Source organism: Drosophila teissieri, chromosome 3R (genome assembly GCF_016746235.2).
Source record: "Drosophila teissieri strain GT53w chromosome 3R, Prin_Dtei_1.1, whole genome shotgun sequence".
NCBI lineage: Eukaryota > Metazoa > Arthropoda > Insecta > Diptera > Drosophilidae > Drosophila > Drosophila teissieri.
The window spans coordinates 14,457,652-14,473,367 of record NC_053032.1 but is presented as its reverse complement, the minus strand read 5'-3'; the positions used below and the strand labels follow the sequence as shown (position 1 = coordinate 14,473,367).

General features: G+C 44.3%; 1 protein-coding gene across 1 annotated transcript; it reads right to left on the bottom strand.

Moving 5' to 3' along the window:
- Positions 1-1,524: 1,524 nt before the first annotated feature.
- LOC122620281 (hemicentin-1) lies at positions 1,525-14,863 on the bottom strand. The gene is made up of 17 exons (XM_043797666.1): positions 14,424-14,863; positions 12,919-13,125; positions 8,927-9,429; positions 8,287-8,606; positions 7,735-7,938; positions 7,517-7,668; positions 7,094-7,238; positions 6,885-7,015; positions 6,366-6,525; positions 5,294-5,463; positions 5,092-5,215; positions 4,856-5,016; positions 4,164-4,305; positions 3,964-4,087; positions 3,518-3,885; positions 3,080-3,291; positions 1,525-2,772 (listed from the first exon to the last, which is right to left on the bottom strand). The coding sequence occupies exons 3-17, from the start codon at positions 9,286-9,288 to the stop codon at positions 2,533-2,535; spliced, it is 3,015 nt and encodes a 1,004-aa protein (XP_043653601.1). The 5' UTR covers positions 9,289-9,429; positions 12,919-13,125; positions 14,424-14,863; the 3' UTR covers positions 1,525-2,532.
- Between the last annotated feature and the right edge of the window lie 853 nt (positions 14,864-15,716).

The following is a 15,716-nucleotide window of genomic DNA, read 5'->3' as shown; positions in this document are numbered from 1 at the left end:
ATTGTGCTCTGATTAATCTATGTATATTCTAATTTAGCTGATGAATGCATTCAGCCTCAGCCAGCCAGTCAGCCAGCCAACCAGCCAGCCATTCGCTGTGCATCTTGGGCTGACAAATTGTTGTATTGTCGTATTCGGGCTCCTCTGCTTTTTTGACAAGTACTTGACGCTCTTGCCCCGGCAGCAGTGGCAATCATAATCGGGCGATGCGGCAACAATAAGACTCTGTGGCAGCATCGCATTGTATGTAGTTTCATTCGTTTTATTCGTTTAAATTCAATTGACTTTGAATGCTCCAGCAATGAAGGCAGCAGCGAAATAAAAACACAAACACTCAGCCACTCAGCCACACAGTCATGTAGCCACATCGTTGTCGTCTGTCATGGAGCAATTTTGAACGCTGCCGGCGAATACGGGCATCGGGCATCGGACAGCGGGCATCGGGCAACGGAAAACGAATGAGGGTCAATTAAGCCAATTTAAATTTAATAAACTTATGTATTATGTGCAAGAGGTTACTAGCCGTACACGACTTGCAATGATACACATCTACATGCGGACGGACGGACGGACTGAGAGGAGGAGGGTCGGGAAATTGAACAGAAATTCAACAGAAATTGTAGAGAAATATTTATATTTTTCGGGGGAGGAAAACATTTTGATGAGACAGCTGCCACAGAAGGTTAAGTATCTCGTACAGATATTAATAACTCAAATACTAAACGATGAAGTGCATAGTTCAGAGCACAATAACCTTACCGAGCGGATGGAGGCATCTTCAAGCTGTCAATTGTGACAGCGATCCAGAGAAAGTACTATCGCACTAATTGATTTATATATTATCATTGCAGAACGTGGTGCCACGGAACCCGAAGATGTCTCGAGATCAAGGGTGAATATGGGATGTTTAAACTAGATGTACAGTGCTAGATGTACGATGTACTTACCAAGTTCGCTTTCCTAAGTACTAGTGCCGCAGGAGTTAGGTTCGTGTCCGCAATACCTCCTGCTGCCCAAGTGCTTATTAAAGCGGCGAGTTGCCCAGCAAAAGAATACACAGTGCGCAGTGCTTCGATTCCATTTAGTTATAATTTAATTGTATTTAATATTTCTCCTAATAGTTACAAAAACTAGGCTTGACAAATTATACTAATCTTTGCGTTTGCTGTTCGTAGCGCACGAGTATCGCCTGCCGCCGCATACATTTCGGGATTAAGTGGCAGCAATTCTCTAAGATACATACACTCTTTATTCAGATACATATACTATCCTCAAGCTGTAAGGTGCCCGCTCCAGGGAAGAAACGCCGCTGTACCCTCATCCTGAGTTTAGAATTCAGGCCTGAGAGTTTCGAGTGCCAAAGTGCGAGGCTCTGGAAGGGACACACACCCTTCGGATCGCTCCGAAGATTTTGTACATATGTTGCGGCGTTGCAATTGTTCTATAAATGCTTAATTTAATCCTAGATGGGGGCAACACAACGTACATCGGAGCGAACGGCACATTTCGTCCTCACAATAAATTATGAACTATGTTATATACAGTTGCCGGTTCGGAGCGGTTAGACAATTTCAAATTACAGGGAGAATCTCGGCGAACCGGAGTGGAGAAGTCGAGGAGTGGAGGAGTGCCATAGTACCGGCGTACCGGAGTAGCTGAGTTCCGGAATGCCGGAATAGCGGAGTGCCGGAGAGTTGTGGCCTTCTGTATAATCATGTATGTACATATCGCTTAGACCGCTAATTAGGACTACTTAGGTCTAGTTAAATACACGTATGTGGTAGCTACACTTAAACACTCGAGTTAATCGAAACGAAAATCAATAGGTAATACTTTCATAGAGGATATGGACATGATATTCTCACAAATGCGACTCCCGCAGTACTCTGCCGGGAACTCTGGAAGAGTGCAGGTCCTGTTCAGATTAAATGGATATATATTCGTTTATTGGTATACTAAATATGGCGTAAATTAGTTGCAATCGGCCTGCTCAGTTTGCTTATGTTTCTTGCATTTTTTGCGCACAACGATGATCTCGGGTTAGCTTAGCGAGCGTTAGGATGTCGGCGATATGTTAAGTTGACAGCGTTTGTTTTTCGGAATAGGATAGGTTATTGGGTATAAGGGACTTGGATCTGGGTTCTAGGGTATAGGATATCGGATATGGGATATGGGATATTGGATAGGGTGTGGGTGAAACGTTAAACGATATGTTCTTTAGAAGTAGTTTCGTTCACTCCTCTCTCTCCGCGAGAATATATATTCCTTATCTGGCTTGGCTTAATTACAACAACAGATGACAACGATTATTTACAAAACGAGTGTATTGCAGTTACACTTTTGGCATTGCATTAAGTACACAAGATGCTTACGAGCTAGGAGAAGTCTTTCCTCAAACCATGCGAATAAATACGTCTAGCTGCTAGGATATTATTCGATACGATGCGGTACGATACTCATGTATTAATACATTTGCCACTCTATATCATTTGGATTTTTGTACACTCAGAAGTAAGTATGGGTGCGGGAGCTTTATATACAACTTTCCTGTATGCGATTCGAGGTGGTGACGATCTCTGGCCCGGTGCGAAATCGGTACTCGCTCAGCGACGACGTCACCGACGGATTGTTCGGACTCAGCAGACTGACCTCCATGGGCTGGGGCGTCAGGTGGTAGGAGGACGTGGGCGTGGAGGTGCTCACACTGTAGTTCAGCGAACCCAGCGGCGGACTGCAGGTGGTGATGCCCTTTTTGTTCAGTGTAGCATAGCTCTGTATGGAGTGCGATTTTCGGAGGGAAGAAGAGTGCATGAGAGGAAAGCCCCACAAGGAACACCATGAGAGAATGTATGATGTAACCAGCACCAAAAGCTTGAAGCCTAAGCTGGCAAAATATCTAGCTCAAAGTTATTGATATAAACTTATTTCAAATTGTGATTTTCTCTTGGCGAAGGTTTATTTCATAGATATTAAAAAGTTATCTATGGTGCTTATCTTGATAGAAACCAAGAAAAAAGTCTATTATTTCAATAACTTTATGAGCACTTTTCCAGCTTTATTTGCAGATTTGAATACTCACGATTTGCTTGCTGGGCCGGAAGGTGTAGTGGAGCACCTCGTTCCCGGAGCTGCTCATCAGCCCGATGCTGGACAGCCCCTCGGCCGCCCCCATGCCCACGTCATTGCCGCCCTTCGTGAGCTCCGTTTCCCGGAGGTAATCGCGCTGCATCAGGCGATTCGAAGGACTGGCGAATCCTGGCGGGGACACCAGGCTCTTCAGCGGACGTTTTTCTGCAAATGCGTTAATTAAGGAAACTGCATAAGTACCTGGGGATTAGTTGCAACGAAGGTGCTGGTACTCTAACAGATTTCATTTAGATATTAACGATATTCATTGCTTGGGGGACAAGAACTACTAGTTGGTTTTCATAACTAACAAGGTAAATTGTAAGGCAACATCAATAGAGTACTTGACTATCCAGCTAAAAGGAAGTTCCAGCAGGCGATAGGCACTCACCATACTGATTTGGTATAACATCGGGATCGGTGTCGTCTATATCGGCCTGATCGGCCATGGGACTGTGCCGGTTCCTTGCATTTGAGCGGAGTGTGTCGCCGGGCAAGGCCATCAGGCCAATGGGCGAGCTGCCCTTCATCCCGCCGTCAAGGCCCATGCCCACACCTCCCACGCCCACGCCCACGTCCCCGAGGGCGCCGCAGTCGACCGCGTTGCGACCATCACAGTTGAGGGGCAGGAGGCTGTGGTGCGGCTGGTGGTTGCCGGGTCCGTCCGTCTGAACGCCCGGATGCAACGGGTCCAGCTGGCAGTCCGCCGGAATCGTGAGCTGCGTGTGCTTGGCCACCTTCAGGTTGCTGTCGCTGCGCCTGCAATTTAAATGGGGCCATTAGAGCAAAGCCGCAGCCATTAGCCATTAGCCGTTAGCTTGGCTTCGGTGTCCGTACCGATTGGAGAACCTCCGGTAGATGGCCGCCAGCATGATGCAGAAGATGGCGAGCAGCAGGCCGCAGAAAAGGGTCAGACCCGCCAGGAACGGGGAGAGGGGCATCGAGAGGCCGGTCGAGGCACCTGCGAAATGCCGCAATTAAATTATTACCACAAAATTCCCAATTACTTGGGTTCTTGGACCCCAGCCGCAACTCACCTGTGAACTTGGCCACGCCCTTGAAGTTGATGTCGTCGATTATGGTGGGCTCCGAACGACCTTTGGCATTTACGGCGAATATCACCATGCGATAGGTGGCCGCCTGGTCTAGGTTGTCTATCACAAAGGTCACCGGTGTGTGCTAAATAATTTTGGGCAGAAGGAAAACCAACAAAACGAAAATTATAATTACTTTCTGAAGAAGTTTAAAAACGCAACCACGCTTCTTGAATTCGCAGAACTTCCTTTCCTCCTATTTACTGGCATTTTCATTTTTAATGAAACACAGCATCCAAATTCGGTATAAAAAAATATATGAATTCGAACTTAACATTATTTTAAAGAGCTCTGAAGGATTTTTGGAGAGAAACACTCCCTACCACTATGAAAGTATTCAAATTATTGCAAGTCTAATCCACATTAGCTTTTAATGCCCCAAAATCCAACTAAATAATTTATTTCCATAGTTACAAATTATGCTATTTTTTGGGAACTTAAAAATGTAAATACAGAGCCCCAAAGTATACAATATTTCCATCCGCTTATCTCCTGCTCTGTGTTGTGCTGAACACTGCGAGGCAATTAATTACTTTAAACCCCCATTGATTAGAGGAAGTCGCCAATAAAGTTGTTTAATGGGTTCGCTGGGTAATTAAGATTCCCGTGCTTATTAACCCAATTCTGAAGCTTACCGAAACCGTGATGTTCCTGGCCAGACGCAACGTGTTCAGCTCGACCAGCTCCAGCATGAATCCCTGCGGAAGACCTCCGTCGAATCCCTCCAGGCAGTCGACTTGCAGTGAGTCCACCGACTGATTGGTCACCGAGCAGTTCTGCAGGGGAAACGGCCGACCTGCGGATAGAGTTACGTCCACCCCGATTAACTGGGATAATGCTGATGATGATGATGGTGATGTTGGGTGCTTACCGGCTGCCACAATTTGAAACACGCAGGGACTCTTCTGCGTGCCAATGGAGTTCTTGGCCCAGCATGAAATCGTGCCGTAGTCGAGGTCCGTGCTGGGTGTGTAGTTTAATCGCGACATGCCGGTCTTAAAGGATATAGATACACAGGTAGTTAGCACTTTCAGACATTCACAGTGGCTGGGCTGTCCTTCAGACAATCCTACCTCGCTGGAGTGCAGGCGAGCTGGCAGCTCCGTCTGCTCGCCGGACGAGTTGAAGGTCCACTGGAAGGAGTCCGCCGGCGGCGAGGAGTCCACCTCACACTTCAGGGGCAGGGTCTCGTGCTTGAGGGCGCCCAACAGCTCCTCGTGGTCCGTGGCACAAATCGGAGCATCTATCGGAGTCAAGTGGGAAATTAGAGCGCTTATTGAAATATTTAACGTCCCATCACAAGGATCGAACGGAATGACAATGCAGCTTAACAATGCACTTAAAGCAATTGGGGTCAATGTACAACATACATAGGAAAATATTAACGAAATTTTTTTGTAAGCGCTTTAAAACGTTCGTTATAATAAAGCGATATTTAATCAGATCTGATTGAAATAGTAATATACACTATTCTGTATAGCTCTTAAGTGCATGAACAAAATCAAATGAATACTGTAAGAAATTGAGAAGCCTTGCCAACTAATGAGCCAAAATAATCTGGCTCTCTATGTGGGCCATCGTAATAACTAAACTGTTTTCTCCCAGTAATAGACCTTAAACGGCCTGAATTAATACCGATTTTCGAATTTGGCTGGCGCATTTCGGGCATGGCGATGCCTAAGCCAGGGGGCAGAATCGCACCCATCCCCCGGTCATTTGGAATATCACTCGGTGCCAGGGCCAGAGCCAGAGCCCGAGCCAGATTCAGATTCAGAGAATTCCGAGGAGGAGGCCTGGCAAGTGCCAAGGCTATGCATTCATTGCGCCATAATCTTGGTCATTAACGTGAGTCGTAAGAGCTGCGGGTATGGGATTCAGGAGGAGAATGGTTATGTGCAGGGGACTGGGGCCGACACACCTACTCTGCCTTTGTTCTTGGCTCTCGGCCAGAATATAACACTGAGCCCCGTACTCTAAATACATTAAGAGCCATTCAAACTCAAGGATTAAATTGGAAATTACAGAGACGTTAGTTCAAAGCCAAACTTGGCTAACTTCGATGGTGTCCAAGGGGCGGTGGGCGGTCGGCGGTGGGGGGTGCCGTTTCGGGTGGGCACGGCTGGGATTTGGCTGCGATTTACTTACAGCGTATGCGCAATGTGACCGGATTACTGGGGCCCTTGCCCTCCGAGTTGACAGCCAGGCAGGTGTAGTCGCCGGCCGAGGCACGTGAGACGCTCTGCAGGACCAGCGACTGATCCGACAGGATGACGCCAGCGGATATGTTGTGCTGCAACTCCTTGCCCTGCACAGGAAGAAAAAGAGACGAAAAGCACGTAAGACACTGAGCCTAGAATAATATAACATCTGACCTAGAGGGCGTATGAGCGATTTAAGATTCATTCTTTTAGCATGACTCTGGTAAAGTGCTAATTCATTGTTTATATCACACCATTTGATGTGGTACATAACAATTAACACTTGGAATTATAGTGATATTTATGTGAAATACTGTATTACCTGGAAAGGTATTCTATGAACGAATCTTCTTTTTTGCGGACTTTTATTTATAATCTGGGCTTTGTTTCTAATTTTCTGTCTGCACTTTCTTGCAGTGATTGGAGTTTTTGACACCCATTACCCATTACTCAGGGACATGCTTACGTTATGGAACCAGGACATCTTGTAGGGCTTCGGGTTCGCCAGCACAATGCACTCGAAGTACGCATCGTCGCCCTCCTTGATGTCGTCGGGATTCAGCGAGGAGCCAATCTTGAGCGTGGTGGTCGGCTGGTCTGTGGACACATGGGAGAAACGATTTTTTTGCAATTAGACTCCACCCGCTCTCGGCGCTTTCCGCATCTTTTGCTTACAGTGGACAATGAGTCGCCATTTGTCCTCGATGGCGCTGCCGTCGATGAATTGATTTTCTGCCCGACATGTTAAATATTTGCCATCGTCCTCGCGTCCGGGCGTAAACGTCAGTATACTTAGAGATTGATTATCGGGTTCATTAAACTAAAAAAGAAACGCAAACAGAGTCCATTAGGAAATGAATAATGAAACGGAAGCGGACCGAAAGTAACCGAAAGTAACCGAACGGAACGCAACGGAACGGAAAGTGAGAAAAGTAAAGAAAATCGAGCCAAGGCCACGGCGAAACCCGGCGAAAATGGAAAGGAAATTTGTGGCAATTATAAGCGACGCACACAACAAACAATATTAATTTGTGTTTAATTAATGAGTTTGCGACTGGGCGCATTCACGACTCTGGCCATTTACGAGTCTGGGCTTACATTCTTGGTGAGCTTCTTCAGCTGCTTGCTGCCTTTCCACCACGTGATGAGTGCCGGCGGCTTCGATCCGGAACTCTTGCACTCCACGTCGTAGGTGCGATCCGCGGACACGAATCGATCCTTGGTGAGTATGTGCACGGCGATGGGTTTCACTGCGGTACAGGAGAGAGCCATTATCATTAGCACTTAATTAGCATATCCTTGAGGCATTCACTCACGGTTCACGTCCAGGATGACCACCCGGTTGTTGGGTGGCGTCAGGTTCGTGTTGCTGGCCACGCACATTAGCCGGGAATTGAGGTGCTGCCTGCCCACATTTGGGTACGACAGGTGGTTAATGGTCTTGCCATCAGGACGCTGCTCGAAGGACTCGTCAATGGCCGTGTTGTCCAAGTACCAGGTGACATTGGGTCGCGGCCGACCTGAAATTTGTTGGGTTCAATCAATAATGGATGCAGGTGAATGAATTATTTACCTTTAAAAGGTTGGAAAATATGAAAAAGAAATCTAAGGCAAGAACAAACTGTCCTTAAGCACGCTAAGTAATTTCTGCCTTCATTAAATGTACAGCTCATTTATATTTTGTCTCTTTTATAGGATTGACCAAAACATGCTGAAGTTGTCATTCAGTATTATTTCGTTGTGCTTTTTATCTAACTTGACTTGAAACCAACTTAAGAGACAGTTGACAGCCTAGCTTACATAATTCACAATATTTTACTGTCTGTGCATAGAGCGCATGCTTTCCAATTGCAGCCAAAATCGCTTACCTCCTGAAACCTCGCAGGACAGGACAATGTCGTTGCCCTCGCTGAAGGACTCCACATTTCCGGCCTTCTCGTGCCTGTTTTGGCCATAGATTACGGGTCTGTCCGGGGGGACGATGACGGTGAGGTTGATCTTGAGATTCCGGGTGGGCGAGTTGCGGAAGTCGACGCGACACCGGTAGACGCCTTCGTCCTCGATCCGGATGTTGTCGATCTTCAGCTGGGCGGGATGGGTTGTGCTGCTGAAGTGGGCGCGGGTGCCGAAGGCCGTGGGCGAGGACCACAAACGCGCCTGTCCAAACTGCCGGCCCCGCACGTCGAAACTTTAAATGGAGAGGTTTTAACGAAAATGATATTAAATCAGAACCTTGTTTAATTCATCGAAAAAAAGTTACTTATTAACCAAATAATCGGTCGGTGTTTTGGAATTGCAGCGAAATTTGAATGAAAATGGTTTTATGTACATTTCTACTTTTAAATGTGCATTGCAGGGATAAATCAAAAAAACACATTGTTAACACAACATCCAATTATGCCCAAGGGTTAGCTCTTTGCGCTTTTTATGGTTGTAGTAGTAAAATGAACTTGTTTCTTTGATTTATCATGTATTTGGATTTGAATCTTGCTGTAATCTCGAACTTACTTGTAGATGGGCTCGCCATCGCCCTCGCGGAACCACAGGACCATATAGACGGCGTCGTCCCGCTCCTGCGGCGAGATATCGCAGGGCAGCATCGCCTGTCGTCCAAGGACACCCTGCACAGTGGTGAGTGGAACCGGTCGGTCCAGATTCTGCATGAGCTCATCCTGCTCTACGTATGTGCTGCACACCTGGCTGATCCCAGACAGCATGAGCAGGGGAAGGAGGAGCAACTGCCTCCAGGCATTCGGACTGGGGAATGGATGGGGCGCAGTAGGCTTTCTCCGGCAGCACGGCTTCCGATCCTCCAGGTCCTCCCTTTCAATCAGTCGACAAACTACTTGGTATGTCTCGTCGTGATGCATGATTTTCGTTTTCTCGTTTACTCAAACTAATCGCTTGCTAAGACTCCTCCCTTGACCTTTATCATAGCATTTGATAGATTATCGCACTTTCATCCATGATGCTGAGTTTGTGGGCGAACTAGGGAATTCGTTGTCCTTTAGCTGCACAATGCAATAGTTCAAGTCATAAGTTACTACGCTGATATATGAAAATCACAGGCTTATTTATTTTCTAATACATCAGCTTATACGAATAAAATTAGTGGCTTGAGCACAAGCATCGCCCACACTCTGGCTTAAGGAATTCAATAATATAAATCATATTTGTTTGAGCAATTATAATAACTTGATTCCCTTCCTATGAAACTCATATTGTAATTCGACAATTATTTTAAACATTCCTACCTGTCACTAAAGAATCTAATAAAGTTGCAAAACAAATAAAATTAAATGCATAGTGCGAGGACAATACTGAAAATACCCGCTCTCAATGAATAGAAATGAACTTTTCATGAACCAATTTTCGGGATCTTTAAAATTTAAACGTGCTATCACGTGGCCTTTGTGAATAATTGGAACGCATTATATTTGTGGACCAGATAGCGAAAGGTCTTTCACCTTCAACTCCATTTACCATCAATGAAGCTGAAACATTTCGAATATTCCTGTGAGGAAAAGCAATTAAGATATGAATCGTAGCATTAATAAGCCCCAATTCGAGCACTCAATTTGCAATGAAAATGTTTTACGATGCATTCAAAAAGGTTCCCATATGCAAAAGACTATTAGAACGATCAAAACGATTGGTAAACTTTATTTGGTCAGCTTCAAGGGCATAAATTTAAATAATTTTTTGTTAACGTGCCTTTTGTCTGCCGAAGCTCAATTAATAACCGATGTCAATTCCATTCATCTCGCTAATAAATCAAATGTGTTTAAGAGAACAATGCGTTCTGGGATCAACACGTCCCACTCATTTTCGCAATGTTATGGAGTCTCTTTAGAAAGTCAGTTAAGTGTAACTAACAGCTTTATGGAGGTAATCACGGCGAATGTCTGCTCCTAGAAATACTTATTCATACCTCATCCGAGGAATGGGGCTCTTAGCTCATGGCCACGTTGGAATTCATGACGCACTTGCGGACAACTCACTCAATTTGCGGCGCTGTATGTCAACGTAATATCTTTAAAAATGTGAAGTCATTTGTTTTGGCACATGGCGGACATTGCCAAAAACCCAAAACCCAAAACCAAAAAATCAAAACTGACAGGGCGAGAAAATTGAAGTGAGCTGTGCGGATAGTAGCCAAGAAAGTCTGTCCCTGATTGGCCAGTCAGTTGGAGTCGTAAAAGATGATGATGCTGATGGCTGGAATGCCAGGCATATGGCCAAGATGCCCCCATCTACGGCTGAGATCGCCCTCAACGATAACAAAGGGTAAAGAGTTATGGGTATTTCTCCAACAAATACCCGAGATTCCAGACAAGTGGCATAGCTCATGCTCATATGTCCACTCAAAGTTATGGGCCTAATGCCCCTTTATGGGCATTTAATGTTATAACTTAATTAATTATTACGATATTCCGTTTCCCCTGGTCGAAAAGAAGAGCTACGCATAAATATGCCGTCCGCAATTTGCCTATGAATGTGATAGACAAACACTTGGCCCAGAGACTTGAGATTCAAGACGGTTATGATAGGGATAGGTTACAAAGATACCCTGAACCGAGGTCTAATGACTATTTCATCGAATTCATAGATATATTAAGAACTATGGCAGGCAATAAAATATTCAAAAATTAAAGCGAAATACAATCATATCAATCAAGTGCCTATTAATTACATGTATCTTTTAAATCACCCAACTACCTTTATTTTGATGGATTTCCAAGGGTATTTTTGGGCCCCTTTTTGGCCCTTTTAGTTCTGCCTTTGTTAGCCACTTTTGGTCAATTCCAACAAAGTCTTTTGAATGCTGACAAACTGACCCCACCAAAGAGAACCGGTTATCTCGACGAACTTGAATTCTTCGATATTTAAAATTCATTAGCTTTTATCTGTTTTTTTTGCCACATAGAATAAACAATGGATGCGTTGATTTATTAATTATTTATCTCGTTTTTACTTTACAAATAATGAAATAATATTTTCAGCTTACAAAAAGCGTCTGTAAGGCAAACAAAGTGCTTCTCCGATTGTTTGGCCGAAGGTGTCGCATTCAAATTCGAAAGGGCCAACAACTCATCTTACAACTCATCCAATCATAAACAGGAATTCAGATGTACACCTGTAATTTCAATTTCCTGTCCGCTGGCTGCCACTTAAAGTCGCTAAGCGATTTCTAATGGAAGCAATTAAACCGTCAGCCCCCGCCAAATATATTACCCTTTCTCCCAGCAGAGAATCCGCAGAAGTCGTAAACTTGATTTCCTATGCACTCAAATCGGTGGCCCCATGGGCGCTTTGTTCGCACATGGAGGTGCGAATTTTTCAGCCTGAAAGCAGATCAAAGATATTTGCATACTCCAACGAACTATAACTAGGGATGTCGTACGACTATCTGCGGGGAACTGGAGGTGAGTGGGGCTCCGGAGTCCGGACCCCTCGGACTCATCGTCGGCATTAATAAGTATAAATAACTCTTTGATGGGCAGCCGGTCGTGAGCTGGCCGGCGACTGTGGTTTGTTTAGTTTGCTGACCATTTGTACAAAACACCTTTAGCTTCTACACGAAATATGACAAGAAATCAACCGAAACCGGTTTCGGCATTCGATGTAATGTGATTTTTGTGAGAAATAGCCAGAAAAAAGCCCCACACTCGGAAAAATATTACCCTAGGCTGACCAAAATGCTATTAAAATAAAATAGGTAAAACATATTTAAGTAAGAGTATCTCTATGAATAATTTATCAATGCAAATTCATAGTTTTGTCAGCATTAAAGTTCGATAAACTGAATGCTTATTTTGTCTGACTAATTTAATTTAACTAATATTATTTCAATATGGTAAAACGGAATTTTTTTGAATCGTATTTTAACAAAGTTATAAACAATTCTAATCTCCAAAGATGATTTTTCTACTTTTGACTTTTATGCGCTAAAACTGGTTTCATTTTATGGTCAAGAACACAATGGTACCAGTGGATTTCGGCTATTGTTCTAGACACCCTGGCATTTGCTTATTTTGAAGTACGATAAATTGATCAAAATAAACCATAAATTTCTTGCAGTGCACAGGAAAGCTGAGGAAAAGGCAGCGGTGCACGGATACGCCATGCTTGAAATGCTAAAAGATGTTTGTGAGCCCCGTTTGCTGGGTTGCCGAAGTTGCCGATGTTGTCTCTGTTGCCGGTTGCTGTGGTGTTGCTAATTAAGATTACAGACATCGATACTTTTCGGAAAGCAGTGGCACGTACACATGTGCCATAGCCTTTAGCCGCCTATATAGTATAACCCGATATGCGAGTAGGAAGATGGCCAGAAGCAAAGGCAAGGCAACGGCAGTTAGCCTCCCTAAAGTGCTACATCAACGCCGAGTGACAGCGATGAGGCTGTGGCTCCTGGCTTATTAATTATGTAGCTTAATTTGCGATTATGCAGATATGCATGAGCATAAATTTTGAGGGAAATAAGCAGCCAGATAACTCACCTGCTAATGTATGTGCATATATGCCGGCCGATTTCATTCAATATTCCATGTTGTTTTTATATTGCCCTGCTACAGTTTGCTTCGCTTTGTTGATTTCGATTTTGCCTTTGGTTTGGTTTGGATTGGATTGGTTATTTTGTTTTATTTTGCTGGCCAGCTAGTTTTTCCCTCTAATGAGCCACAGACACGCCGTCTGAACGGATAAATCTGCGATGAAACCGAGAGAGATAGATGGTTGAGAAACGCGAACCTCTTAACGAACTTGAAACTCGCACAAAAACCAATTGCACTCCTAATTGGCCAAGATTTACGTTTCGCACCTCCTTTGGCAATTTAGTTTGGATTTCGTTAAGCTCGCACTTCATATACTACTACATATCTATATATACATATATATAGATATATGCACTATCCGCACGTTTGTCATTGTGGCCAAGTGTAATCAAGTGCCGTGGAGGATCTCTCGAATCTGCTCTCGTTTTGACAACTATTACCATAACAAATCAGCGCGCCTGCCACTGACAGGGCCAATTGAACTGAACCGCACAGGGAGCGACGACAAAAAAATATTTACACGGCGCCCGACTATCGAAGGGCCGGGCTAAAGGGGCATTTCGAATGATTGGGGAAGCGGTCGGGATGGGAGTGGAAGTGGAAGCGGTTCAGGGATCGGGGGGAGGAATGGCAACGAGTCACCAAACAACGACGCCCGTGCCGAGGCCATATCCTTGCAGCCTTGTAGTCCGTATTCCTTCTCTCTGCTTTTTTTTTGTATGCCACAGTCGTAAATTCCAATTATCGACGAACTCGAGGCACGGCACCGCAAACCGAGCAGCCAGCCCTTCCTTCGAGTGGAGTGGATCCGCTGAAGTGGTGGCAACTGGAGCTGGGAGCTAGGAACTGGGAACTGGGAACTGGGAGAAGAGAGCTTGGAGCCGGAGTTGAGTGGAGCGATTTTCAAAGTCAGCCGCGGCGTCTGTTGCTATTTTAGTCTGCCGGGATTTTCATAAGATTTTTTCCGCTTTTATAAATGTTTCTTTTTCCATGGCTAATCCTTGAGGTTTCAGACAGACCATTCAGCCGCCCGTTATTGTCGAGGTTTTTAACAAAATAATTTAAATACTTTTGCAGCAGTTCTTAGGGGTTTGAGGGGGTGCAATTATATAAAGACTTCGAACTGTTTGGAATTTCCTTTACATTAATTAAATAAATTCCATTATGTTAATGCAATATTCAAAGGAACCATACTATAAATGAATATTTTTCTTAAATTTTGTAGAATTTGTTAGGCAGCACATAAAATATTATAATAAACTTTAAAAGGTCATTGGTGTAAGTAAGCCACTGAGTAACTTCATAAGTTTAACTTTTCAATAGCTTTTAGCACATGTTTAAGCCAGCAATGGAGGTTGCGTGTTTATTGAAGAGATTTTTGTAAATACAAGGCCCATTAGAGATTCGAGTGCGGCTGTAAACCGGTAAGATTTAATCCGACGATGCATTACCACTTGGCCAATGGTTGGGATTATATTTGGCTTGGCTTCTTGAGGCCACACACTTTGCGATAGGTGGTATTCATTCATTAGGGGTATATTTGCATTTATCACTTTCGACGGTTTCGGGGTTTATGATGGTTTTATTAAGCACTTGGCCACCAAATCCTGTATCCTGAGCACAATGCCAAACACCTCTTCTACGGCTACTCACACAGATACACCGCACTTGTGCGTTTGTGGAGCCGACTTCACTTGTGTGTGGGTGCGAATGCGCGTTGGTGTGCGTTACGTTGCGAGTGTGTGAGTGTACGAGTGTGTCCGTGTCACGGTGTGTGTGCGTGTATTTGTGCGAGGGAGCGCTTTAAATGGAAACCCTGGTGCGAACGGATTGGGCTACATTTCCACTTGGACCGCTCGCGTTTTCCGACAGCAACATGTGTACCGTTATAGCTTCGCGTATCTACTGGATACCCATCGTCGGCGTTCCACTCGTCGATGCGTTTTCCTCGCGACGTCTGCTTTGATTTGAGTTCGAAACTCGAAATTCGAACAGCCAGCCGAAGAGCAATTCCCGAAAGAGCGAGCCACTCGAAACTTGGCATACGATATTCGGATCTTAACAGCGCCCTATATCGTATGCTTTTAGCCTTGCGCCTTTAAGCTAAAAGTCCACTACTAAAACTTGTATTGACAAATTTCCTCTCCTTACAGGCCGCCACCAAAGCCACCCACCGCCCACCACCCACTTTCTGCTTATTTATGCGTAAAGATTGCCCCTCAATCCGGAGATATTCGCTGCGATGGGCGATAAAAGTTGTCGCTGTAAAAGTAATTAGAGCTAGACACGATTACACCATGTTCCATATCGGCAGCGGATACTCCCTGCTTAACAGATGAATAATCGTTTTGGCAAATATTCGCGGACATTGTTGGGATTTCCATCGCTCTTAGAAGCCAGTTAAAGTTGAGCTGGGCCGATGTATTAGGGTTACTTGTATTGAAAGTTATTGCCCAGAAGGTGACAGAATCCATTTTAAATTGTTATTTCAAATTTTGAGAAAATACTACACCTTGTACCTCATAAAATGTACTGATACCCCTTAATTGTACTCTTTTAAAATGGAAATCTGTATCTATGTATAAAGTAAATAGTAAACTGCACTTTTGTGTATTCATTTTAAATACACTTTCAAAGGAAATCAAAGGTAATCATTCTTAGATCTTTCCTAATAGTGTTTTTAACCTAAATACTTGATTTAAAAGAGCATCTTTTAAAAGCTTTTCGTCGAAAAAGTTAAGAAA

Excerpts from the sequence above, each read along its gene's own strand:
- LOC122620281 (XM_043797666.1), bottom strand. The coding sequence starts at position 9,288 with ATGCATCACGACGAGACATACCAAGTAGTTTGTCGACTGATTGAAAGG. Across the intron at positions 7,669-7,734 it reads GGTCATCCTGGACGTGAACC|TGAAACCCATCGCCGTGCAC; the intron begins GTGAGTGAATGC and ends CCTGTACCGCAG. Across the intron at positions 2,773-3,079 it reads TCCGGCCCAGCAAGCAAATC|AGCTATGCTACACTGAACAA; the intron begins GTGAGTATTCAA and ends CACTCCATACAG.